We start from the raw sequence: 27650 nt of genomic DNA on the forward strand, positions 1-27650 counted from the left end.
CAAACGGAGGACAATCGATGGCAAACGGTGGACAGTCAATGGCGAACATTGGCAAACGGAGGACAATCGATGGCAAACGGAGGACAATCGATGGCAAACGGTGGACAGTCAATGGCGAACATTGGCAAACGGAGGTCAATCGATGGCAAACGGTGGACAGTCAATGGCGAACATTGGCAAAAGGAGGTCAATCGATGGCAAACGGAGGACAATCGATGGCAAACGGAGGACAATCGATGGCAAACGGTGGACAGTCAATGGCAAACATTGGCAAACGGAGGACAATTGATGGCAAACGGTGGACAGTCAATGGCAAACATTGGCAAACGGAGGACAATTGATGGCAAACATTGGCAAACGGAGGACAATCGATGGCAAATGGTGGACAGTCAATGGCGAACATTGGCAAAAGGAGGTCAATCGATGGCAAACGGAGGACAATCGATGGCAAACGGAGGACAATCGATGGCAAACGGTGGACAGTCAATGGCAAACATTGGCAAACGGAGGACAATCGATGGCAAACGGTGGACAGTCAATGGCGAACATTGGCAAACGGAGGACAATCGATGGCAAACGGTGGACAGTCAATGGCGAACATTGGCAAACGGAGGACAATCGATGGCAAACGGAGGACAGTCAATGGCGAACATTGGCAAACGGAGGACAATCGATGGCAAACGGAGGACAGTCAATGGCGAACATTGGCAAACGGAGGACAATTGATGGCAAACGGTGGACAGTCAATGGCAAACATTGGCCAACGGAGGACAATTGATGGCAAACATTGGCAAACGAAGGACAGTCAATGGAAAACATTGGCAAACGGAGGACAATCGATGGCAATCGGAGGACAATCGATGGCAAACGGAGGACAATCGATGGCAAACGGCGGACAGTCAATGGCGAACATTGGCAAACGGAGGACAATCGATGGCAAACGGTGGACAGTCAATGGCAAACATTGGCAAACGGAGGACAGTCAATGGAAAACGGGGGACAATCAATGCCAAACATTGGCAAACGGAGGACAATCGATGGCAAACATGGGCAAACATTGGCATACGGCGGATGATCGATGACAACATTTTTTTTTCAAATGGTATATAACGAAGGGCTAAGTTCACTTCGGTTGTTCCAACCCCTCAGCCAATATTCTGAAATGCGCCATTTTTCGCGACTTTTGTGGGAAAATCACCTGGCGAAATAAACATGGATAGTGACCAAACGTACAGAAGGTTAAGCGAATCTACAGCGATATTGTATAAGCCAAATGAAACAGCGGTTGAACCACAAGCAAATGTAGCCTAATGTAGGCAAAAAACGGGGCAAAGGTTTTAGCGTTGAGCGTCAAAGGTCGAGGGTAGATGTACCTACACTCAACGGTTCCAGATCCCAAGTGAACTTATGAGCAGAGCAGAGATGGTTGGCGTTTGCCAGAACCTAGTTCACGGCTTCTCCGTAGTTCGTCGCCAGCGATGGCGTGGAGAAAACTCCCTTCAGTATGTTCTATGTCTATGTTCGGTACTTGCGCTCCAGTCGGTTTCGGCCGCTCGGAGTCGACTCCAGCGCGTTGCTCGAGTGACTGGCCTGGATTCGGCAGTGTGCAACGACAAGTTGCCAGGTACGGGAGTTCCGTAGGACCTCATCTGACAGCTGCTTATGTCAGGTCCTTAGTTAGGACTTAAGTGCGTTTGCAATCGTGGAAATGTGAGTTGGGTACGGTAAAGCGGGGTTGTTCAATCGTACGCCCACGCCGGTCAGAGGAGATAGATCGATATGCGACGTTTCGAAGGTGGAATAGGATGGTGTTTGTTCGTTATGGCGGAATGCGGGAGTTAGTGGAAATATCTGTCGCGATTTTTCCGCGCTTGATAATAATAATTTTATCAACAAAGATTTAATGTTATTATTGCCAAGAAAATTATGAGACGGAAAAAGCTACCATGATTTACCCCAAGCTACGTTTGTTAGAGTTCATAGATTTTAAACTATCGTTAATTTTTGAACGAAATTAAAAAAAAATAAATAAATAGAAACGCGATTGATTGTTTATGAGAGTTTATATATATATTTGCCAGCGTAAAATATATAAAATATATAAAAAAGTATACTAAATTACGAAACTCTCACGTTTGTCTACATTCAAAATATATACACACATTAGGTATTCGCGTTTTAATATTCATTGATGAAATCAGTTTATCAATTGTGAATCATTGGAAAGAGTATATAACTGTATTATTATTTACTACACGGTATACCTTTGATGTTTTTACCAGTACATAATCGCTGACGAGTGTGCAAGAAGATCGTTTTGCGTACACGTATGCCATAAACAGCATTCTACGCTAGTGTTGTGCGGCGCGAACGACTACACTATAGGTATAGACTCGTTAGCAGATTGAGGAGGTCGTGCCGTTCACAGCGTTCGGATATTCAATCGAGCTACTACCTAATTATCCTTAATTAATTGTACGTGTAGATATATTATATAAAATGAAAGAACACGGTAGTAGCGGGTCTTCGTCGGAGATGCCAAAGGCTCCGAAGTCGTTAAAGTCGTTGAAGTCGTTGCTGAAGAAGCCCGGACAGACAAAACCAAAGGGGCAGAAGAATCGGGTGGTGATAAACGAAAAGCTTAATGAGTTCTTCGCAGCTGATTACATCATTCTAATAAAAGAAGAATGTTGCGCGGACTACGAGGAAGAGTGCGACTGCTGTTGTCAAGAACATGAAATGATAAGATTGGGAAACTGCAAGGAGTGTAGAGCTGAATTAAATCTACAATTCGCTGGTGGTGGTCGTCCAGTCGAAACCGAAACTGGAGGGGGGCATGAACAGGTGTTTAGCGGCGCCGAGGGTATTAACGTTCACCAAGGGGGTACCCCCATGGAGGATGGTTCGAGCCGAGGGTCGATCGAGGGGGTTGTTACACCCCTCAGGATCCAGCAGCAACAGCAGAAACAACACCAACAGCAGCAAGAAACGCTCAGCCCGCCGGAGGGATACAAGGACGTTTGCGAGGAGGGGGATATGGAAGAGGTCGAGAACCAACATCACCCTGTGTGCGCCGAATGCAACTACTACCATCAACAAACTACAGGTGAGCGTCAAACAAACGTCTGTACAACTTGTACTTCGGTCAACTTTAATACACAGAGATTCGAGTCGGAAACTCGTTAGCCCTGGATAGGTTGATCGACGAACGCGTTCATTTTCGTTTACACCATGTGCACGGTATAATATTTACCCCATACCTCTTCGTTTATCTACACATCGCAAGCACATCAGCGAGTGATCGCAACTGACGCACGTAATCAACCCGATGTAAAAAGAACGAGTGCGTACACCTATACACATGGTGTAGGCAGCGCTGGGTGTAGGGTATGAAGTGGTATATGGATAGATACCGCACCTGATACCCTTGCCTTCGTTTTTTGGCCCTTTGTGTTGTGTACTCTGGCCCCCCTAGAAGATTGCTGGGTGTGGGTATGCGTGGTGGTCAACACCATGAAACAAGCGTTACACCGACGAAACGAGCCTCGGAGCATTAGGTGCGCGTGGGAAACCCCGGTTGTGCTTCACGTATCAAATTAACGTCGCTATTATCTTTAACAATATTTTACACAGCTACGGGGGCTTATAATAAGCTCTCATCTTCGAAGTTCCACACTTTCCCTTACGACATATACGGGAGGGTTGGTCGTTTCAAGGAGATACCAATTCCTCGTCATGCGGGGTGCCCTCGTGTTTGTTCTACCGTGAAAAAAGACACGTGCATCTGCATTACCTATTTCGATACCCACGAACGTACGCGCCTCGTTGGGTCCGCAAAAATTATGTCTCCCGTTCCTCAATTCGCTTTTTTTGGTCTTCATCCACTTTTTTTCGTATCGTCCGACGAACTCACGTTATACCCAGAATGACATTTAACTTGCACCAGCGTGCCTTAACGCCACGTTTATGCTTCAAATAAAACAACGAAACAAAACAAGTAAATGAATAAAAATTTGAAAGACAAAAGCGATAACTTCGTATTTGCCCCTAAGGAGATATTCTCAGGAACGCGGCGGTGTGGCCTATAAAATCGGGGTAAGCATTGGGTAAGGACAACCGGGGTGCAATTAAAATGATGCCTTCAGAAATTCGCTACAGCCTCCCGCTGAAGCAAGCACGGTCTTATTTAAATTTTTATGAGATTCAACCTACGATACTTCTTATACTTTTATAGAGCCTCGTGTAGTAGGTATAAAATGAGATTGCAGCTAACTTGAAGAATATAAAAACCTATGATACACATACATATACAGCTATATCTGCATCCATCGATTCCTAATCATGGAGTATTTGTTCGAGTCACGCGTTATTTCTCGTTGCGCACCCTTGGCAGCGCCTGTTATAACAGAATTTCGAATGGGATATACTTCGTGCGCGGTGCAGCATGGCATCGCGAATGTTGCATTGGCTCGCAGTCTGACTGTACATGGTAAGAAGAAAGAAGCTTTGCAGAATCTTCAAAGAGTGTAAAGAGGAGCTCGCATAATTGCGTGAAAGCTTTACAGCGAGCACGTGCGATTCAGACTACCTTCCATCGCATTTTCTTAGCAATTCCTCCGTGTGCACATACTGTAGACGTTCTCCCTCTTTCTTCTCGCGGATATACGTATACGCATACGCATATACATATAGATATACCCATACGTATATACGTACACCTTCCATTCTGGTCTCAGCTTCGTGTCCCGCTCGATCCTCCACTTTCCTCTCCCCTTTCTCCTTCGTCAGATCCTCTCCAAGGACACGTTTCACTCAGCGCTTGGAGAATCTTTTCCTTTTCTCCACGACGTGAGCGAGTGGTATAGGTATCTCGCCGGTCCGGAGTACAGTCTCGGGTTTAATCTCGACTACTTCCTCCTAAAGTTGTACGGTTTTAGGATTTTCAATTCTCATAGGTATGAAAAAAATGTACGAAGATTATAACTGGGTAGAGGTATAATGCTTCAGAGGATATACCGCAGCATAGAAGAGAACTTTTCTAGCTAATCCTTTACGAACATTTAAGTAAAATTTGAAATTATATCAACTTACGCTGTTATTGCGACAACGTTATTTATATAGACGGTTGAATCTGGAATAATATCTTGGAGAAAAATTTCAACGCCCGATAAGTATACTATATATTTTTTCGGGTATATCACTTTATGCGGTACATATGTATATGTTGTCGGGTCGGGATACACATAGGGATAGACGGAATGTTGATTAGTTGCTTCACGTTACCTTATCTCGCGGTATCTTATGGCTCTCATTTTGTGGGATCTATATATGTATACATCAGCGGTTGATTTATTTATCTTTGTTTCCGGGTGGCTGGCACATGACCATATTTTCAATTACTCCGCCTAGACGGTTTTCTATTCGTCGAAGAGGCGAACCTTCTGCACGACTTACCAACCAGAGGCTGCGGAAGGGGGAAGGAGCTCAAGCTCATACATTACTTTCCCCAGCTCCTGCGTGAGCTTATATCCTACTCTTACCTCGCGTATTTTGTCTCAGGAGTTTTAGCGGAGTAGCTTTTTCTTTATCCATTACTAGAAAAAATGAGCCGATTCGAGCTACCTAACTGCTTGGGCGGTGTGTCGAGAGGGACTCCCGCAAATTTCCAAATTCACTTCGGGATAAAATATTGAAAGAAACGAAAAAATAAACTATCATCTAACACACGTCTGGAAAATATAAAGAACACGAATTTAAAAAAATAAATAAATACTAAAACAAGTGATGAAGCCACGGGTGAAATAATTTTCGAGCAGATATTAATATATCCGCCAACTTTTATCGTCAGATACGCAGAATGTGATGAATGGATTAATAATTGATCGTTGGCCGATGTAGGTATCATGGACGTCTCTCTCATGACAGAAATAATATTCTATAATAATATTTAATCCCTGAGCATATTATGTTATGGTAATTTTTGTATATTTTCTCTTGTATATACCTATATACCTACATTTCCATGTCTCTACATAATGCACAATAATCCGGTCAACCATACGTGGGAGGGTTATATTGTTGTGATAAAAGTGATGGTCATATGCTATTACACCGATCTACTCGAAATCAATGAATGGGCTGATACACGAGCATCGGCAAAATTAATTCGTAAATTTCAATGAAAAACACTCGCAGAATAATCTACTAGCTCGTCTACTACTCACAATTAGTTGGCTCTTTGTTTTCATACATAAAGGCACGTAGAGAGATTTATTACGTAACGCATATTTTGTATAGTATGCATAATACCTATATGTTTGAACGACCACGACATTGAGCGAGTTACCAGAGGATTTTGCAATCGGCTTATAATTCTGTAACCTTCACGTCATTATGTTCACTGATGTAACGTGTTAGCAATAGACAGCAAGAACTTTGTTAACACTTCTGGGCCAAAGTTCTCGTACCGTTCTATCATAGGTATACTATCGTACAGTGATCGTTGTTGTGCAGAATCTTCAAGAAGCGTCGAGTGAGTTCGTATCATCGAGCAGCTGTGTTATTTTCCTATGACATACCCTACATCCGACAGACGGGAATTCAATTTTACGTACGTACATACGCACGGATGAATCATGTATATGCGTATGAAAAAAAAAACTCCAAAAATGTTTAGATTATAATATCTACATACCGCGGACGTGGCCGCAGCGTGTTATACCTATATCGATAAATAAATATTTTACACTTGCGTGATATACATGCCGTTTGAATTTTTTATTCCAATTCTTTTTTTCGCCATCCAATCGCGTATCGGTCGTACATTCGGAGTACCAGCAGCTCTGGTGGAAAAACCTGCTCCACACACGTGATTATATCCGTATGTGCCGATATTATATAATCGGCTTTACTAATTGAACGTCTTATTTGTTTATTTATATTTTAATTTTCGCCTCGCTTTAATTAATTAGTTGGAGTTTTGTCGCGGTGTTCTCGTGTAATTAGAAACTACGTCACGATTTGTTAATATTTTCATTTAGCAAAATAGCTAACAGTTAATTGAATGATTACGTCACTGTAGGTACAGCAGCAGCGGCAGCAGAAGTTTTGCTTATTATGACGTTATTATATATATTTGATATTATAACTTCTTTTTGTATCGCGTGATATATATGTTTATTATTATTTTTGTTTAACCAACTAGACCATAGAGCTGCTCACGGTTGAGAAAAAAAATACAAAAACGAAAAAAAAAACGAAGATATAAAAGTCGCTCTCACTACAGCTGTATCGAACTGAAAAAGCATCAGCAGCGTTTCTTAGGGCTTCAGATATCGCGGCTGTAGGTTATATTATTGCCTTTGGATGTGTGGTCGCGATGGATGGGATTCGTCGCAACGTTTGTTCAACCAGAACCTGCACCACACGGAGCACGTTGTATTTTCTTTGTAACCATTCCGCTATCATATTTGTGTCTATATTAAGGTGATACTTTTTTCAGTCGGATCCTGAAATTTTTTTTCGATATATCGAAAAAGAATTTCCCCGAAAATCGTAGCCCTTAATATTAATCCTAAGTATACTTTTCCAGACGGCGGAAAGATATTCAACTTGAAATAGACATAAATTAAAAGTTTCAAATTCAAAAGTTCCAAATTCTATAACTCAGCGGTATATAAAAGGCATAAAAATTTTTGTATCACAAGTAAGTTAAACTCCAATATCTTAAGAAATATTAATCGAAGCATTCATTGTTAGGTGTAAAAGACCTTTTCTGGAGAAAATTTAGATCTCCAACAAATTGTTTCTTTGCAATTTTTCTGTAAAGTTGACCATTTCGGAAATATCAGCGAAAAACACGAGAACTTTGGGTACAAATCAACTTCAACGACCCGTACGATCTCACCAGTGTAGGTTACACTTATGCCATCCTGGACACTTTTGAACATCGTTCAATTCCGCATAAATTTCGACCAAAATTAATGCGATATCATAAAATGCCTCAGAGTTATGGAATTTTAAAAAGAAAAACTTTCAATTTACGTGTATTTTAAATGGAGAATCTTTCCGACCTCTGGGAGAGCTAGTACTTGGAATTAATATTGAGGGTTGAAAAAATTCGCAGAGAATTTCTTTTTCGACATATTGAACAAAATTTCAGGTGCGGGGACTGAAAAAATAGGAATAGTCGAAAAAAAAAAAATCACCCTGGTGTATATACTCGTATATTCATACGCATTGTACTACACGTTATAGCTACGCCGCTCAAGTTTCGATTTCATTCGTGATTCAAAAGAATTTTACGCGCTGTGTCACTCGCCTCGTGTTACAACATACTGCGGATATGATCGTGGCCGCGTGTATAATATAAGTCAAAGGATATACGCCATCGACTCGTCAAAATAATTTAATACATCGGGCAAGGATAAATTCCAAAAAGTTCGCCTTACTGTTTTTCAACCGAAATCTATATAACTACATATACATGTATACCCTGTAACGCCATTGGTCTGATTTTGTAGAACGATCGTTGAGAATAAACCGCATTTTACAATCACAAATGCAAAAAGAAAAAGGAAAAAAAATAGCGGACAGCCAAACGTGCAAGATATTTGATCTCCACGCGGGTTAGGTATACCTACTAGTAATTCGAGGTGTAACAGACAGTCAAGTTTAGTCTGTGTGGTATACACATATATCTTCGCCGGTCTAACTATCTGTTCAACTGCATGGGTCTGCTCTTATAGAAGTGTTTGTTGTATATACATGTATGGGTATATATGTGTACATGTATCTACATGCATATCGCACCAACTTCACATGGTTTTCTTTTTTTTTTAACTTTTTTCCTTTTTTCCCATTTCTTTACTATACGTGTACCCGATTTGAAAGCTCACTTCTCCGACTTTTTTTCCACGTACACGCCATGTGCAAATGCATTGGTATTTGAGAAAATACGTAGGTATACAGTAATATATAAACCTTTAGGTACGGGGGTTGCTATCGCAGCCCTTCTGCGTGCGCAGCGTACGTATGTATAAGTGTATAGATATAGGGATGTATACATATATCTATATAAACGCACGCACTTAAAACCTTCTGAGCTTGCAGACTCTCACGCACTCGGAGTTGGCAAGCTCGCGCTTGCGCTACAATATTGAACTTGAAACTGTCCAAGCTTGACTCCTCGCTAGCACCTTCTTCTCTACCCGACAACCCTCACCTCCTCTCTCTGGATTTTGTTGGCTAGCCAATCACTGTATAGCTCAGGCGCTGGCTGGGCCTGTTGTATCTCCCGGATGAATGGACGGGATATTCTTGGCCGGTACTAGACCGATATATATATATATATAACTATGTACACCAACATCTACTGTAAACCTTTCTCTCAACCAACTTAAACGTGCATTCACCTGTTTCTTCTCTCCCTCCCAGGCTCTCTATCGCTGCGGTAATATTGTAAGATAATGGTTATTACGGATATCTGATGAATTCGTTCACCTTTATACGTGTGTTCATTGTTCTTCGGATACGTGTGTATCGAGAAACCAGCGAGATGCTGTTACCGCAGAGATCATGAGATTATCACATTTCAGAAGCTCATGTGCTTGCAGAAATTAGCGATTCCCGTTATTCGTGAACACGAAGACGGACACGAACCGTGTAGCGTGTATATCTGCAGTAGCACACATGGCCTTGTCAAAGGCTTATACGCGAGCAACTGAGCTTTCCGACACGTTCTATGTTACGTATGTGTGTATGTACCTATAATACATGTATGCAGAATCGCGTTATTGATGCACAAGTTACGCAGTTGGTGAATTAACGGGCTGGTGATCAGAGGAGGCCAAATATATAGAATTAAGTATCATCCGAAATCTGGAATATCGAAGTGACGCGATGATCGATCTTCGAATGTATATATATAGTATTGGTAGCGAAGGTCTATGATTTTAGGACCCAAGAGTTTTACGAAAATCTGACGATATTATGTCGAGAGAAAATAAAACCGCGAGTTTTTTTTAAGATGTATTGGTTCGCTTGAGTTTAACCATGCTATGGAGGGAGTACACGATAAGGGACCGGAGGTGAATCGAAGTTCCAAGGATACTGTTGTGAGCAGGAAATTTGGTTTTCATGTTTATAGAGCCTCTGGGAAAATAAAGTGCCTACCGATCGTCGATGTATGTGTTTTATATACTTTATTCATATACGATGTTACGACGTTGGTTACACGGTGTAAAATCTGTGGATACAGGTATATTTGTCGCGATGTTCCGAAACCAGCAACGCAGCAACTCAAAGGATATAAGGCGAAAATATATATACCCACCGCGATTTTCTACGCCAATTATAAATCTAGTTTTATACTCCTCAGAATTATTTACCTCGGTTAAGGCTTTAGTATATTGTACATATATATATAGTACATACCTAGGTACACGTCACGGTAAAAGTAAATTAATCTCTCAACAGCTCCGCTCGTTGGTTAGCCGGATCTTGTGTCGCTACTGCAGCTCGCAGAAGGTATACCTATGAACGTATAATTTATTCTGATTACAGTTTCGTCCCCACGGAGCTTTTCTTTTGCTTACCTTCCTTTTTCAAAGAGTTTTTCTGTATAAAGTGTGGCTGGAATTCATGCATCGATATATGGATACGGTGAGAGATCCTGTATAGGCACTTTTTTTGCAGCTGGCATGTATATTGTACACGCGTATACCAGTGTACAAAAGACAAAACGCGATGGCTGTTGGTGAACATCGCTCGAAAAACCGATACGACGTACCCTCGATTCACCATTTTTCGACTCCTATACGAAGACAGCTCTCGTTTATTTTCATTATTTCAAACCAAGTTATTATTATATGTCGCATATACCTACGTCTACCTATGTTGCATACAATTGTGAAAAAGAAAACTCCGACTGCATTCGAGGTGCAGCAAGTACAGCGAATAACGATCGGATCCAACTTCGACAATTCAGGTCTCTTTTTGCCGCCGGTTCAAGTTGTTGGAAAATGCACGGTACAAGTGAAAGGCGACCATAACTGTAGCAGGCTTCGATGAATTTGGAATGCAACGTACACCGTTCACCCCACCTATAAACTGCGACGTGCAGTTCTACCTTTTATCCCTATATAGCGTAAACCTCCAATTTACATTGGTGTGTTTCAAGCATCGTTCTAATTTTTCAGTTCGCCGGGAGAGTGCTCCTTCATTAGCCCTGTATAATCCTCGTATATTTCTGGATTCGTAGTGTTATACATACCCCTATAATACCGCCATTTTTTTGTCTTTTTTTTCCTCAGTCTTCAACTTGCTGATGTAATTTGTTCTAAAGCATTAATTTCCTACTTTCTCACAAATTTTTCACCGGTACCAACAACCGAGGAGGAAAAAAATAACAAGTGCTTCTCGACTGAACCGGGTTGATCTGCACCACCGCCACCTGCACCTGCATGCCCATTATATGCACAGCTTTCACGGTGACTTTCAGACTCTTCAAAACGCAATTAGACACGTTCGTAGCCTACGGACAATGGCATCGAGTTTTGTAGACAGGGGGAAAGAAAAGAAAGAAAGAAAAAAAAAACAAAAAACCACGACGAGTATAGTTTTTGAAAACAAATGGCATTAATAGCTGCACCAGTGCACATTCGAGCACTTTTATATACATTTATATAGACAATAACATATACACATATACATAATAATATCATACAAGTGAAATAAGTCGTAGTATAGTGTCACCTAAGCGGACGGTTATAAATTCTTGCCAAAATGAGGGGTGCGCGGGCTAATGATGATGCGACTTGAAGTGATGGTGGTGATGTCCGTGTGCTCCGTGACCACCGTATCCGTAGGCACTGTGACCGAAGCCACTTCCGAAGCCACTTCCGTAGCCACCTCCGTAGCTAGCAAAATCACCGGCGTAGTAGGGGGCGTAGTGAATGGGAACGGGTACCGCGACCGGGTGCGGAACTGGCACTGGAACGGGAACTGCGCGATTGACTGTTACCGGGAAGGGTACGTGACGGTGGACCACCACCGGCACCGGTACCGGCACGGGTACTGGTTTGGCGACTGGGACGTGTCTCGTTACGGGAACGGGAACGGGTACCGGGACCGGTTGAGGCACTGGAACAGCGGTGTAGCCCTGATAAAATGATCCGGATCCATAGCCCCCTAAACCGCCTCCGTATCCGTATCCCCCGCCGTATCCGTATCCTCCGTATCCGTAGCCCCCGTGACCACCTCCGTATCCGTATAAACCGTGATGATTGCCGCCGTGACCTCCGTAAACCCCGTGACCCCCGTGATGGAGACCTTCGTGACCTCCGTACCCACCGTGATAATAAATTCCGCGCTTGGATTGCTTCAGTTGCGTTAAAGAACCAGACGAGCTTTCCTCGGCGGTACCGGTCTCTCTACCATCTCGACCGACCTCAGCACCACCGCTTATTGTTAGATCCTCTCGGGGGTCGTTGGCATCGCTGCCGCTACTCCTGCTGCTGATTCCACCGCTGCTGCTGGAATTAACGCTCACGCAGAGTGTAAGCAGCAAAACCGTCTGGAATTGGATAAAAAGTGTTTCGTTCAATTTCAGAAAACAATTTTTCATGCATATTTATAATCGAACAATAAGGAAAGGAGACGCGCTGTTCGTGCGATCGTAAACAAGCATTTTTCACAGTGTTCGACCCGAGGTTCGACCTTTGAAAAATTTCTCGGTCGTCAACCCGAGTGAAGTATAAATTTGCCAAATACCCCACCGAGTCGTACCGTTGCCATTTGAGAATTTCCTATTATAGACCGAATTGTAGACTCAACGGCTGCGAGACTCTTCGTTGAACAGATATTTTGGGCTCGCGACGTTCTTCCACTTTAAGCGTACCCTGGTACCGGAACCGACACGCCAATGGTTCTAAGCTCACCGCACCCATTCGTAAAGCCATTCGCGCGAGACTCGATATAATGGAAATCAACTCGCTACAGACATGAGGATAATCTTAAAATCAACATTCTTTTTAGGCACCCACGCCGTAACAGAACATCAGAACGCACCTATAACACTCGCACAGATATACGGCGACGCGATGTCGCCTTTAGATTATCGTCACCCGTTCGCTATTTCGAAAATTTGTATTCTCGAGTACGAGGTTTTCGTAGGTATTTAATGTTGATTCGAAGCGTCAAGAATAACGAGTCGTTTTCGTGAATAATAATAATTAATATTTTTCTCTCGCCCAACCATACGTGTAGGTTTCTCTGACGGTAATCAATTTTCAATTTCGACCGAATCACGCGGCTGTGCACGGTAATTGGCTATCGCAAAAACCATTTATATAGTTCAGTATATCAAGGATACATGTATACCTATGTAGTTCGTTTTTCAAAAAATATTTCACTGGCTGGTATATAACCCATTGTTATCCCATGTCGTAAATTACTCAGCGCATATAGATTTGAAATATCAGCTTTACTGTACATACATATTTCATGACGATACATAGAATGTATAACATGTGTTCGAACGTTCTATTTTTTACAAGTATATGCATTACGGTGTACATTCGCGATATTTCGGATAACCAACGCGTTCGAAATTTCCAATATTTTACCTCGTCTCGGGAAATGTTTGAACTGGTATGTAGACACGTGTACTTGTACAGGTTGAGTTGGAGGTGAAACAACCCTGCTCCAACTTTATATTACTATGACTTTGCACAATATTATACGAAAAGCGCTGACCACACACTACCGTAGATATAACACAACCCGTGCGCGGGTGCTTCCAGTATACAGACGGTGTATGCAAAAGGGGAGTGAAAAACTTTCGCTTAGATTAGCCGTTTTGAACGTGCGGTGAATTGAAAAAATAAAACACGAATAAAAAGCAAAGTAATGCGGACGAATAATGGGACGAGGAGAAAACAAACAAAAAATTAAATCCGCCCAATTTTCTTCGATTTAACTTTGGACCCTGTGCACAGGTAGGGTACACGCACGTACTTATTGACTAACTCACCGTCGTACTCCGCAGGAATTTCATGTTGCCGATGAGATTAGCGAAGACGGCGATCGTCGCAATTCAAAGATTCTGCTCGGGTGCTGTCCTATTTATCCTCGGAATCAAATCAGTACTTAGCTTCCTCGGGGCGTCGTGGGGCGGTGGTTCCGTCGGCCTTTCTCTCCTAATTTGTCCTTTCCCAGTTCCTTCCAGGTAGGGAATTTGGTCATTTCCGTCCGGTAACTACTACACCGGTTCCTGTTACGCTCTACAATCTCCCTTTACAATCGGTGTTTCCGACGGAATGTTTGACCGACCTGCCGACCGGTTCGAAAATTTACGAGGAAATTGTTTTAAAAAATCGCACCAATACAAATTCTTCCTTATCTCGCGTATATAGTCGATCGAGTACGTACGTGTATACGTGTGTGTCTCCGAACGTAACGTACGTACTCACATGTGATATCCTACACGCTGTTTTTTCGACGGGGTAAATTTCGCGATTGATCTTCATCGCATTGATCCGCAGGGCGAGCTGTTTGCGGGGTGGTTGAAAAATAGAGGGAAAAAAGGTCATCGTTCCTTATTATACCCTCCGAGACGTGCGGGGCTGGAATAATTTGCTCCTTCTTCGGACAACGCGCGGAAAAGGAGCGAGGTTTTCTTCTTATATATTAAATTGAATCGCGTGCGACCCACGGGGCCCTGGGGGGTTAAGGTTATACAGCGACGTCGTATACGTAGGTACGTACGTACATACGTAATACGTTGCGGCGTAGGTATATCTGTATACGCAAAGTCGCGACGCCCATTTTTATCGCGTAGCGCATGAAAGTATGGAACACTTGGACCTCTCGGGAAAATAACACCCCCTTCTCTCCGGAAAAATATGTGATTTACATATTTGTTCCTCGGGACCAATTGGAAAGGCTTTTCGTACGCGGTATACGGTATATGTATACGTTCCTCGCTGCCATGCTTTCAACTTGCACGGTATACCTCGTGTACCTGAATATCCCGGCGTATGTACTCGACTTACACGGGGTGGGTATAACACGGGAGTTGTCTCCGTAAAAATATCTGCGGTATAAGCGTATCGCCTCCGACTAAATCGGCTTCGAAAAACCAAAGCCTTCCAGCGAACCCTCAACTTTTCGCTTTGCTGCGCTACGTACGTACGTACATACGTACGTGTACCTCCGTATACCTGTAGATACACCTATTGTATCTTCGTACTTATACCTATACAGTACTTACGTACATACTATACCATGTGCGGGATAAAGTTCGCTCTAGTTTTAACAATAGACAAGATAGCGTTTCTGTTTATCGCCGTAAATATATACATGTACGAGTACGTACGTAAATATATGTATATATACATATACATGTAGGCCGGGTGGTTTATGTCAAATTATGTTCCCTCCTATCATTTAAACCTGTCTATATATTTACAGGGTGTACACGTTATACTTTCAAACATTTGAATATTGAAAAATTACCACCAATTGATCGGAAAAAAAATTAACGAATCTCGCACGTCAATCGTACGTAGATACGCATAATATTGAGTACATATTCTCATGTATAATTACATTGTATGTTGTTTCTGTATCAGTTTGTGTACTTGAACCAACAAGTAAATTAAATATCATATCGTGATAATTGTAGTTTCGCGCTTGCATGTGTAAGCTCGTTCGTGTGTGGTGCATATAGAAAGGGAATTGTGTACATTCACATTGATAGGTATATACGTTGTAACGTGGCGTTTTCAGCCCCGTTACTACGGCACCCAAATCTCCCGGAATTTCCTCCCGTTTTTCGTCAATAATCTAGAAAACTGCAGCACACCGAAACGAATCACCAAGGCTAAATTAAAATAAGAGATATTCCGTATGTTAAGCTAATTTTCGTTGTTGTTCCGAATATTCTCTTATGTGATCTGGGAAAATACCGACGAGTTGAGCCAGGACGACCTACGAGGACCTCCCGGGCCCTTTCCTCCAAGGGTACAACTCTGACGTCATCCGTGCCAATCAGAATACCGATGTGCACTCTCCCGTGGTGGACCGGACCACCAGCTGATGACAGCATCGCAAACATCTCCCGCCTCCCGATCTACCGAATCGCTACCGGCGTATAGGACCGCAAGACGACTCGTCTACGATCTCCCGCTAGACGATAGGTGCGTAAGACGCTCTGCTATCGACGAATGGATGCTACGGAAGGCGGCGTATAGGGTGGCATGAACTGAGTAGTGTCACCTCCCGTCCCGTAACTTACTGGCCAGGAGCCAGACCAACATAACATCTACCGTTCCGGAACTGATCCCGTCACCGGGTAAAACTTGGTAACCTCCCGAGATGACGTTCTGCCTAGGAAGACATGTAGGGGCCGAGGCACAAGTGAGCCCAGGACTACATTCCGACTCCCGAGACGACATAGGATAGAGATGTTGCTCTTAGGATGAGGACTCCAAGTGCCTGAGTCGACGCAGCCTTGGATGGCCTTCTGAACGCAGACAGCCAGCCGGTCAGTACTCAAAAGCGAGCGCGGCCGATGAGGAAGCATGGATGATGACGTCAGAGGAGAGGAGAGGCGCCGAATAGGCAAATTCAATTGTCAACTGAAGAATTGCGCCCTACACCTGTGGCCTAATTAGGAGAGGGAATCGCCAATCCGGACGATTTCCGAGTAAGAAGATCCTGGACACCGGCGCTCAACTCGTCCTACTCTGCGAGATACCGTCCAACAGACAGGACGTTTTGGTTAGATCCTTCCTCACCAATTCAGATCCTCCTTGGCCGCTTTCCCAAATCTACCGTCTACCGCTACCGTTTTCACCCGATACTACCGCTACCGTTGTTATTTAGATTCACTCCCATCCGCCCCTTAGCTACAGTATAATTAAAGCTAGAATCCGTTAAATAATTGTATTAAAGTTAGAGTCAGTGGGTGCCGAACTCCTTCCGTTAAGGTAAGGTTTTCCACCTTCAGAGAGAGGCACGAAGTAGCCACGTGGGGGATTGCAAATTGCCTAGAATATTTCGTATTTTGTTTTATTGTCAGAGTGTAAGTCAGTGGTGAAAGACCCACTGCATCCGTTATTTAGAGTGTAAGTCAGTGGTGAAAGACCCACTGCATCCGTTATTTAGAGTGTAAGTCAGTGGTGAAAGACCCACTGCATCCAGTTTATTTAGGAGTGTAAGTCAGTGGTTAAAGGCCCACTGCATCCAGTATTTGATAAGTCGGTGGGAACGCGCCCCACCGCAATTTGGTACGGTCCGGTCCGTTACGTTTTTCGGTTTTTGGGCAATTTTGTAATTCCTCCCGGTTTACCTCGTGGCTGAATTCCGTTACCGTACGTTTTTGTATTTTCGCTCTCGGAGCATTTATTTGGTCTTCTACCGTTTCTCCCGTGCATTTGCTGCACGGGGTATCATTTAGTACGTTGAGTTATTAAGAAAAATTTAAGTAATACGTTAAGGAAAGCCTTGGTGATATTTGGTGATGCTGTATGGTATTTTGTTATAATTTATGTAATATTTTCTCCCGTATTTAATTTGTCATTTTTTGGGTAATCTGTTACCCCTACGGTAAATCTTGCGTTACGTTACGGTCCCGTTCTATTTGGAAAATCTATCGTCTGTTACCGTAGAGTAGCCACGGAAAAGCGCTCCGTGTAAAACCGCGCCTTTTCTCCCGTTCGTAATTATCGCTCATTCGGATAACTTGTAAAAGAATCAGTAAAACTCCCGTAGGCCTTTCGAATATCGAAATTATAATTCTGTACTCCCGTAAATAATCTCCCGCTACCGTTAAACGAATTATATTTTGTTACTCCCGACCTATTGTAAATCTACCGATTCTGTATTTCCTACCGAATTTGTTAAAATACAGTCTCCCGAAATTACGTTACGTTATCGTTTTTATTTGTGCCCGAATTGTTGTTGTGGATCCACGCCACTCTACCATTTATTTCGCTGTTGAACAGCCTGTGCCTAGCCAGCCACTCCGCCGGATCTGTATTCGTTTCTTCCGTAAGTTTTTGTTATTTCGTTAAGTGACGCGACACGCGTCTGGCGCCCAACAATCTTTCCGTTCCGTTTTCCGTTTTCAGTTCCGTTTTCCGTTTTCAGTTTCGTACAGATCGCGCCGAAGGCACGTGGGTTTTTCCCGGGTCCAACCCGCCTGGGGGAAAATAGAAAACCTTCTACGTCGCAAGTGGTGCCCAATGTGGGGCCGCTAAAAAGGGTGATCTGTGTTTAAAAAAGCCACGTTGCAACTGGCGCCCAACGCGGGGCCCAAAAAGGGTTGATTTCGAACATCAGACAACAACAATTCCGTTAAAAAATTTAGTCAGACCCCAATTCATTCCGCCCAAAAAGGGTTGATTTCGAACACCAGACAACAACAATTCCGTTAAAAAAATTTAGTCAGACCCCAATTCATTCCGTTAAAAATTCAGTTAGAATCTCTCGACTCTAATTCATTTCTTAATTAATATCTTTTTCTGTAAATCTCTCGACTTTCCGAAACCGCGAATTTTCTTTGGTAATTCCACTACCGAAATCGTAGCCGCTGATCTTCCTCCCGTTACCGGCCGTTACATTTCAAATCTCTCGAGCACAACAATCAAGGACAAGGCCGCGACAGACAAGTGCCTGTAAACATCGCGATATCTTTCGATACGACCTCTACCGCTGTTTTCCTTGTCGTTGCTATCCGCGATACTTTTCTGACCCCCGAAGTCTATGTCGTCGCCCCCTGCTAAGGACGCTTGGATCTATTTGCCAACAGCTGACGAATTACGCGCCCAGCGCCAACAGACCTCGCGTTTAACCGTTGGAACTCTTTCTCCCTCCCGCGATCGGTTTCTCCGTAGTTGTCAATCACCACAAGGACCGATGGATGACCCCCCTACTCCCGGCGATCTACCTCCCGTACCTCCCGTACCTCCCGCGCAGATAGCCCTCCGAGTACCGGACGAACATCAGAGCCCTCAATCTACGCACACCGTGCTAGACGGAGAAAATTCAAACCTACCGAACCCTGCCGATACCGACCCTCCCGAGTACCGCGATTCTACCGTACCCCCGCTGATCGCCCCAGAGCGAACTTCGCCGACGTTTGCCGAACCACGACGATCACCTCATGCCCTGTATTCTACCGCGCACAATGCGAGGGCTGGATCACCCCCTCTCCCGCCGCTTGTCGAAAATCTACCGCCGATTCGGCCTGATCCGAGAACGCACGACTCTCGCCCGTATGGTTCACAACACTACGCGACCCCCTCCCGCGCTTCGCCTGGTCGCCCGCCAAAGTCAATTGCCGCTTATGAGGCAATGCGTAAATGGAATCTAAAATTCACTGGGACACGCAATGAGGACCCAGAAGCATTTTTACTGCGGATAGAGGAAGGCAGGATCCTGTTCAACCTTCAGGACTCCGACATCCCAAATAGCCTCCCGTTTTTCCTTTCGGGGATTGCCTTATATTGGTTCCGGGCCAAACGTCCGTCTTGGCGAGATTTTCAAGATTTTGAGTACGCGTGGCGTGATCGATTTAGCAGCCCCAATTTGCAGTTCGAATTGCGGGCAGAAATCCGTCGCCGTACCCAGGGCGAACACGAATCCGTGGCTGATTATTTGACCGTCATGCGAGCATATTACGATCGTCTGAGACCTGCCTGGTCCGAAGAAGAGGAACTTGATTACTCCTACCGTAATTTACTCCCGCGTTATCAAATTCTAATTCGTCGCGACGAGGTCAGACAGTTGGATGAGTTGGAACACCTCGCCCGAAATGTAGAATGGCGTTACGGAACAACCTCCCGTTATCAGGTTCCGCCACCTCCCGAACGCTGTCTTGTTCCCGAACTCGCTTACCGTGGGCCTCATGCCTCCTCCCGCCAGCCACGCCCGGCGTTGGCTCACCTAGGCCCTTACGAGGACCCTATCGAGACCGTAAACGCAACTTACGAGTTTCCTCCCGATCGTAACCGGAGTACCGGGACACCGTACCTCTCCCGTACCCGTCACCGCCCCCGAGTCAGGCGATTCCACCGTCATGGAGATAGACGTATTCCTGGCCGAGGATCCAATCCCGCTCCCGCTACCGCTACCGACCCCGCTACCGCTACCGCTCCCGCTACCGCTACCGCTACCGACCTCGCCACCAACCCCTCTACCGATCCCGACCACGGCCCCGAATCGCGTACCTTCGCCACAAACGCCTGTCAGCGTAGAAGAAAAATCTTGTCAGCTCGGCGACCGAACCCGCCGACGGTCTATTGTAAGGGCTGTGGCATCTCGGGCTATACGAAAGCCGCGTGCCCTGATTGCTATGACGCCTGGGCAGAAGACTTTTACCGGCGTAATCAGCAACGCCCGCGCACCTCCCGACCACCCTCACGCGTCCCCTAGACGGGAAATCCAAAAGAAAAAAAAAGAGAATTCATAACAAAAAAAATATATCTCCCGCTCCCGTCAACAAAAAAAAAAAAAAAAGGAAAAAAACAGAGAATTCGTAACAGAAAAAAATATATCTCCCGCTCCCGTCAACAAAAAAAAAAAAAAGGAAAAAACAGAGAATTCGTAACAGAAAAAAATATATCTCCCGCTCCCGTCAACAAAAAAAAAGAAGAAAAAAACAGAGAATTCATAACAGAAAAAAAATATATCTCCCGCTCTCGTCAACAAAAAAAAAATAAAAAGAAAAAGACACCGCACACAATAAATTTATATCGCTCCCGGTAACAGCCCGCGACTTTTGGAACATTTCGTTCGTTAAACCTCCCGCTTCCGTATTTCCGACCACCATCAGAATCTTCATGATCCAGTATCACCAACGCCCAGACACTTACGTAACTCAGTTCTAAAGTACGGCCAATTCGTGACCTCTCTTTCGTTAGCGAAGGTTGAAGACCTATTCGGTCTTCCCCCACGGGGAGGGGAGTTGTAACGTGGCGTTTTCAGCCCCGTTACTACGGCACCCAAATCTCCCGGAATTTCCTCCCGTTTTTCGTCAATAATCTAGAAAACTGCAGCACACCGAAACGAATCACCAAGGCTAAATTAAAATAAGAGATATTCCGTATGTTAAGCTAATTTTCGTTGTTGTTCCGAATATTCTCTTATGTGATCTGGGAAAATACCGACGAGTTGAGCCAGGACGACCTACGAGGACCTCCCGGGCCCTTTCCTCCAAGGGTACAACTCTGACGTCATCCGTGCCAATCAGAATACCGATGTGCACTCTCCCGTGGTGGACCGGACCACCAGCTGATGACAGCATCGCAAACATCTCCCGCCTCCCGATCTACCGAATCGCTACCGGCGTATAGGACCGCAAGACGACTCGTCTACGATCTCCCGCTAGACGATAGGTGCGTAAGACGCTCTGCTATCGACGAATGGATGCTACGGAAGGCGGCGTATAGGGTGGCATGAACTGAGTAGTGTCACCTCCCGTCCCGTAACTTACTGGCCAGGAGCCAGACCAACATAACATCTACCGTTCCGGAACTGATCCCGTCACCGGGTAAAACTTGGTAACCTCCCGAGATGACGTTCTGCCTAGGAAGACATGTAGGGGCCGAGGCACAAGTGAGCCCAGGACTACATTCCGACTCCCGAGACGACATAGGATAGAGATGTTGCTCTTAGGATGAGGACTCCAAGTGCCTGAGTCGACGCAGCCTTGGATGGCCTTCTGAACGCAGACAGCCAGCCGGTCAGTACTCAAAAGCGAGCGCGGCCGATGAGGAAGCATGGATGATGACGTCAGAGGAGAGGAGAGGCGCCGAATAGGCAAATTCAATTGTCAACTGAAGAATTGCGCCCTACACCTGTGGCCTAATTAGGAGAGGGAATCGCCAATCCGGACGATTTCCGAGTAAGAAGATCCTGGACACCGGCGCTCAACTCGTCCTACTCTGCGAGATACCGTCCAACAGACAGGACGTTTTGGTTAGATCCTTCCTCACCAATTCAGATCCTCCTTGGCCGCTTTCCCAAATCTACCGTCTACCGCTACCGTTTTCACCCGATACTACCGCTACCGTTGTTATTTAGATTCACTCCCATCCGCCCCTTAGCTACAGTATAATTAAAGCTAGAATCCGTTAAATAATTGTATTAAAGTTAGAGTCAGTGGGTGCCGAACTCCTTCCGTTAAGGTAAGGTTTTCCACCTTCAGAGAGAGGCACGAAGTAGCCACGTGGGGGATTGCAAATTGCCTAGAATATTTCGTATTTTGTTTTATTGTCAGAGTGTAAGTCAGTGGTGAAAGACCCACTGCATCCGTTATTTAGAGTGTAAGTCAGTGGTGAAAGACCCACTGCATCCGTTATTTAGAGTGTAAGTCAGTGGTGAAAGACCCACTGCATCCAGTTTATTTAGGAGTGTAAGTCAGTGGTTAAAGGCCCACTGCATCCAGTATTTGATAAGTCGGTGGGAACGCGCCCCACCGCAATTTGGTACGGTCCGGTCCGTTACGTTTTTCGGTTTTTGGGCAATTTTGTAATTCCTCCCGGTTTACCTCGTGGCTGAATTCCGTTACCGTACGTTTTTGTATTTTCGCTCTCGGAGCATTTATTTGGTCTTCTACCGTTTCTCCCGTGCATTTGCTGCACGGGGTATCATTTAGTACGTTGAGTTATTAAGAAAAATTTAAGTAATACGTTAAGGAAAGCCTTGGTGATATTTGGTGATGCTGTATGGTATTTTGTTATAATTTATGTAATATTTTCTCCCGTATTTAATTTGTCATTTTTTGGGTAATCTGTTACCCCTACGGTAAATCTTGCGTTACGTTACGGTCCCGTTCTATTTGGAAAATCTATCGTCTGTTACCGTAGAGTAGCCACGGAAAAGCGCTCCGTGTAAAACCGCGCCTTTTCTCCCGTTCGTAATTATCGCTCATTCGGATAACTTGTAAAAGAATCAGTAAAACTCCCGTAGGCCTTTCGAATATCGAAATTATAATTCTGTACTCCCGTAAATAATCTCCCGCTACCGTTAAACGAATTATATTTTGTTACTCCCGACCTATTGTAAATCTACCGATTCTGTATTTCCTACCGAATTTGTTAAAATACAGTCTCCCGAAATTACGTTACGTTATCGTTTTTATTTGTGCCCGAATTGTTGTTGTGGATCCACGCCACTCTACCATTTATTTCGCTGTTGAACAGCCTGTGCCTAGCCAGCCACTCCGCCGGATCTGTATTCGTTTCTTCCGTAAGTTTTTGTTATTTCGTTAAGTGACGCGACACGCGTCTGGCGCCCAACAATCTTTCCGTTCCGTTTTCCGTTTTCAGTTCCGTTTTCCGTTTTCAGTTTCGTACAGATCGCGCCGAAGGCACGTGGGTTTTTCCCGGGTCCAACCCGCCTGGGGGAAAATAGAAAACCTTCTACGTCGCAAGTGGTGCCCAATGTGGGGCCGCTAAAAAGGGTGATCTGTTTAAAAAAGCCACGTTGCAACGTATACGTATACGTACGTACATACGTATACAGTATCGCATTCGCGCCCACCGGATGCACAGTGTTGCGTGACTCCGGTCGGCCCGGTCGCCCTCTGCCCTCCCCGTATGATCCGCTCGTAGGTAACGTGACTGTTAACCCTTGGATTTCTCCAGGAATAGACAATCTAAAGTTTTTTCGTTTCTTTTTCCTGTTTCTATTTTTTTTTTTTTTTTTTTTTTTCTGTTTTTTCGCTTTTTATTATTCCGCGTCGATTCTCCCCCAGACCAGGGTTAGCTACAAACGTCTAGCGTCTTCCGTACGGCAGCTGCATAATAAATAAAATAATTTAACGTCTGTCTAATGGAGTGTGTGTATTTTCCGAGTATAATGTACAGTTGGAGTGTCTCCCTATTATTCCATCTTCTTAGGTTTTCCTGCGATGTATGTTCCTATAATAGAAAGTTTTACCATGCAGTCGATATGGGTACGTCGTGGTAGGTGTGTGTACGTTCGACCAATTTGACTCGAAAGAACTGAATTTATAAATCGGTAACAAGGAGGGATTCTTGAAAATTCAAGAAGATTGTCCAGCCATGCGAGGAGCGTGACCTGGACATCTATCGTGGCGCATATGCAAATTCAAATTGTTGGTTGACGAAAATTTATTCACTAGCGTTGAACAACAGGTGGACCTACACAAATATTACGCGCGGTTTACAAAATAACTCGACCACTTAATGCAGGCCATTAGTCCAACTTCCTGTGTGTGTATGGTATGTTTCGTCCAGCTCCTTCGTTCCTGCCGCGGTGACACGCGGCTAAATTTACAGGTAGTTTAGTTTTTTTTTCTCTGTGATTTTTGTTCTTTTAACGAGCAGGTGAAATTACGGACTACCGCTGTACATATTGTCTCGGGCGACGCAGAATATGACCACTTGTACGGAACTGTAACCGCGTGCAAGTACCTGTATGCTATAGTATAGGTAAAGCGTATTGAGAAAAATTTCAAGAAAATTTACCACCAAAAGAAATTTCGGCTCTTTACAATCGTATGTTATACGTACATAAAACGGATAATGTCACGAAATGCGTGGCAGGCGAACTATTTCTCTTTCATGTACCATATACGTGGTGGATAAGGTGTGTAATTTTGGTCGAAATTTTTACGCAGTAGGTACAGCTGTGGTAAATATGCTTCCGGTCGAAAGTTCTTGACCATCATTTTTTTTTTTTTTACCGAACAACGAAAACGTCTCTTATTTTATGGGGGGGAAGAATTTCTTTTTTTCCTACCACCACAGGTATACCTACACGTGGGTACATGTATTCATGAGATTTACATATATGTATGTATAATTACGTACGGTCCGCGCCTTTCTTCTCGCAGTATGTACTTTATATTCAATCCGACATCCCCGTAATGTCCTCTCCGATGTCTACTATATCTGTATAGCCATGAACGGTATACTACGTACAGCGTGATGCGGAGGTGTACGACATCGTGTACCAACGGTTCGCCTGTCGCATAATAAATTTTAAACAAAGAATTTCTGTTCTAATCACAGCCTTTGTACACCATTCGAAATGCCAGCTCACAAATCGAGACCTACCTATATAAGAAGCGAGCTATAGCTGCGATGCACGGGCCATTAATCGACCAGGTGACAATGGATATTTTGCCGAGTGGCCCGCGACCCTCATTTGCCGTATAATTCCGGGGTGCTGAAATACACGTATAAACTGTCTTCGGGCGAAACATTTTGCGCACACGGCTCAGGTGCAGCAGATATTTGCGGTGATGAAAAAAAAAAAAAATAAAAAAATTCCCTTTGTTTTTTTCTTCGTGTAAATTACGTATAATTATACACGATACGCAACAGATAGTCTTCGCAATTCGACGATCCACCGCTCCGATTATATGTATTTTCTCACCCTGTGCGGAGCTATGTTAACCGCCGTTGCGGTGAACATGTACGCGTTGAATAAAACTTGATGTCTTATAATATTTTTCTCAGATTGTTCAGCGAACAATATAACGTACGTGTAAAGTGAGCTTGCTTTACGGCGTTTCGAGAATTTTATACTCGCATGTACGTACGCGTTAGATGTACAACCTACGGCATACCCACGCTTTCGCATCAACTTTGGTTTTTTGAGAAATATATTTTTCCGCAACGAAAATTATCACCTACTTTTTTTTCACCGCGGTATCATTATTTCCACTCATTTATGTATCTTCTCGGTTCGTTTTTCCTATATACGGTGTAGGTGTTCGTATATAACTACGACCAAGAACAACTTATCTTCGTGTAGTCGCCCCTTTTCCTTTCGAAAATGTTCGGTCGTTAGGGCCAAAGCGAGTTTCATTTCGTTATACTGCATAGTATATCTAGATGAAACTCGAGGAACGGAGAAAATTACTGTATACACTCTGGAGCAACAACATTTAACGGCGCACCTGGCACTCGGCGAAGTATTACCGATTTTCAAATCGCCGTGACTTGATGAAAAATTATCGACAAAAAATCATTTTGGAAAGCATTTCGAAGGTCGAAACTTCGACTCGAAAATCGTTTTTTAAAAATCTTCTCAAGGTCGTTTTTCACCCCGTGGCGTATATAGGTTTGAACGCCGAGTCGCGAAACGCCGGGTATCAAATAATTTTTTCAAAGTTCTCCACGGAAATCGCAGAAAATTTCTCCGACAACCATTTTACTGCCTATGAAATCTCCTCTTCAAAATGATCTCCAAAAAGTTTCATACTCGATTTTCTGACTCTGAGAAGGAATTCTGGGGCAAGCTACTGTAGAAATAAGAAAATCCAAGTTCAAATCTCCATGCGGATACAAAAATTTGAACATCAGATTTTTTTTCGAAGAGTAAAGTGGTGACTTTTTTGAGCGGAAAGCAGCAATAATTAATGTTAGAATAACAATAAATTACAGTCATATAGGTAATCGTATCATTATTTTCATCGGTATGAATTAATGGATCAACAACTGAGACAATCGATTTTGCTATGTGAATTATCGAGAATAGTCTGCACAAGCACAAAAAATATTGATTATGCCAAGTATACTTATTGAGTTGACCGTCCATATTAGGACCAACTATTATTATACGGTTATAGATAAGTATTCACTATTAAAATATGTCGGGTCTACTATTTTTGATAGTGTTTGACAATTCGAGGACCGTGAGAGAACTATATTCTTTCGTCATTTTATAGTCAATTGTACTGTAAATTTTTTTCGGTGTAATACTGCAGCAAAGTCTCATCGTACCGCGTACGGTTTGACGCGCCTGATAACTGCCTTTGATAAGATCAATTTTCGAGGAGCGTCAGCTATTAGCTATTATACGTGTGGTTGTGCCGCATAAGTATATACTTTATCACCTGTGCGTAACCATGCATAGCCGTGGGATAACTCTTACTGCGAACACCGCTGTTATACTCGTATTATTACGTACGCGACACAAAAGAAAATTAAAAACTAAACTTTTGCCCAACTTACTTATATGTGCTTATAATTCTATGCCGTATACACGATATCTGCGGATCCCATCTGCGAACCCATGAATGAGGCGGTATTTGAAATAAACAAGATTCGAGAACGAGTATAATATTGATGATAATAATTTTAGATTGTATAGCTATAATTTAGAAGATGTATGCGTGCGTGGTTGTGACAGCGTGTCTGGATAATTTCCTTATGCGTTAATCTTTTGTCTCACATTACCAAGCTTGTACTTTTCCAACTCGCATGTCATCCGCTGTGCGTCGTCTTTTTTTTGGAAGTTGAAGGAAGGCATGTGGACAGATATTTGAGAATTTCAAGAGTTTGATCAACGAAATCTGGAAATACGGTCACTGATGTTACCGTGTCGTTTCATCAATTAAACTTTCTAATTTAAGAACTATTATGCATTACCAGTTCTATCGGATAACGTAGTTCGTGTTCGATACGTTTGCATGTATAAAGTTGTTCTTGCAATAGAATTGTCGATACCCAACTTCGCGCTGCTTTTCGATCAGTCGTCGTGACATCGTGACATTGAAATACTGAATTCACTTGTTCGGCCCGGAAACTCTGTACATTAGTCATAGTTTCGACTTGAAAACGCTCTTAAAAATGTAGAAATATTTCAGGAAATGTCTGGCGGTATCT

General features: G+C 43.7%; 2 protein-coding genes across 3 annotated transcripts in view; one reads left to right on the forward strand and one right to left on the reverse strand.

Annotated features, from left to right (window-relative positions):
* The first annotated feature begins 916 nt into the window (after positions 1-916).
* The window catches only part of LOC105691406, a 36159-nt gene continuing 9425 nt past the window's right edge, over positions 917-27650 (forward strand). Inside the window, exon 1 of the mRNA XM_012409859.3 lies at positions 917-3106. Within this exon, the coding sequence (XP_012265282.2) occupies positions 2500-3106 (607 nt within the window). The 5' untranslated portion in view covers positions 917-2499. The remainder of the gene's footprint in view (positions 3107-27650) is intronic.
* LOC125499693 (shematrin-like protein 2) lies at positions 11364-14624 on the reverse strand. 2 transcript variants are annotated; one of them, XM_048648739.1, is made up of 2 exons: positions 14033-14624; positions 11364-12574 (listed from the first exon to the last, which is right to left on the reverse strand). In XM_048648739.1, exons 1-2 carry the CDS (start codon positions 14054-14056, stop codon positions 11801-11803), a joined length of 798 nt encoding a protein of 265 aa, XP_048504696.1. In that variant the 5' UTR covers positions 14057-14624; the 3' UTR covers positions 11364-11800. The 2 variants fall into 2 exon arrangements, with proteins under 2 accessions (XP_048504696.1, XP_048504718.1); XM_048648761.1 differs by lacking the exon at positions 14033-14624 and adding an exon at positions 12787-13440.

This window comes from Athalia rosae, chromosome 1 (genome assembly GCF_917208135.1).
Source record: "Athalia rosae chromosome 1, iyAthRosa1.1, whole genome shotgun sequence".
Lineage (NCBI taxonomy): Eukaryota > Metazoa > Arthropoda > Insecta > Hymenoptera > Athaliidae > Athalia > Athalia rosae.

Bases quoted from the DNA above. Each gene is read 5' to 3' on its own strand.
- LOC125499693 (XM_048648739.1), bottom strand. From the start codon at position 14,056: ATGAAATTCCTGCGGAGTACGACG. The intron at 12,575-14,032 runs GTGAGTTAGTCA...ATCCAATTCCAG, and splicing joins AATTCCTGCGGAGTACGACG to ACGGTTTTGCTGCTTACACT.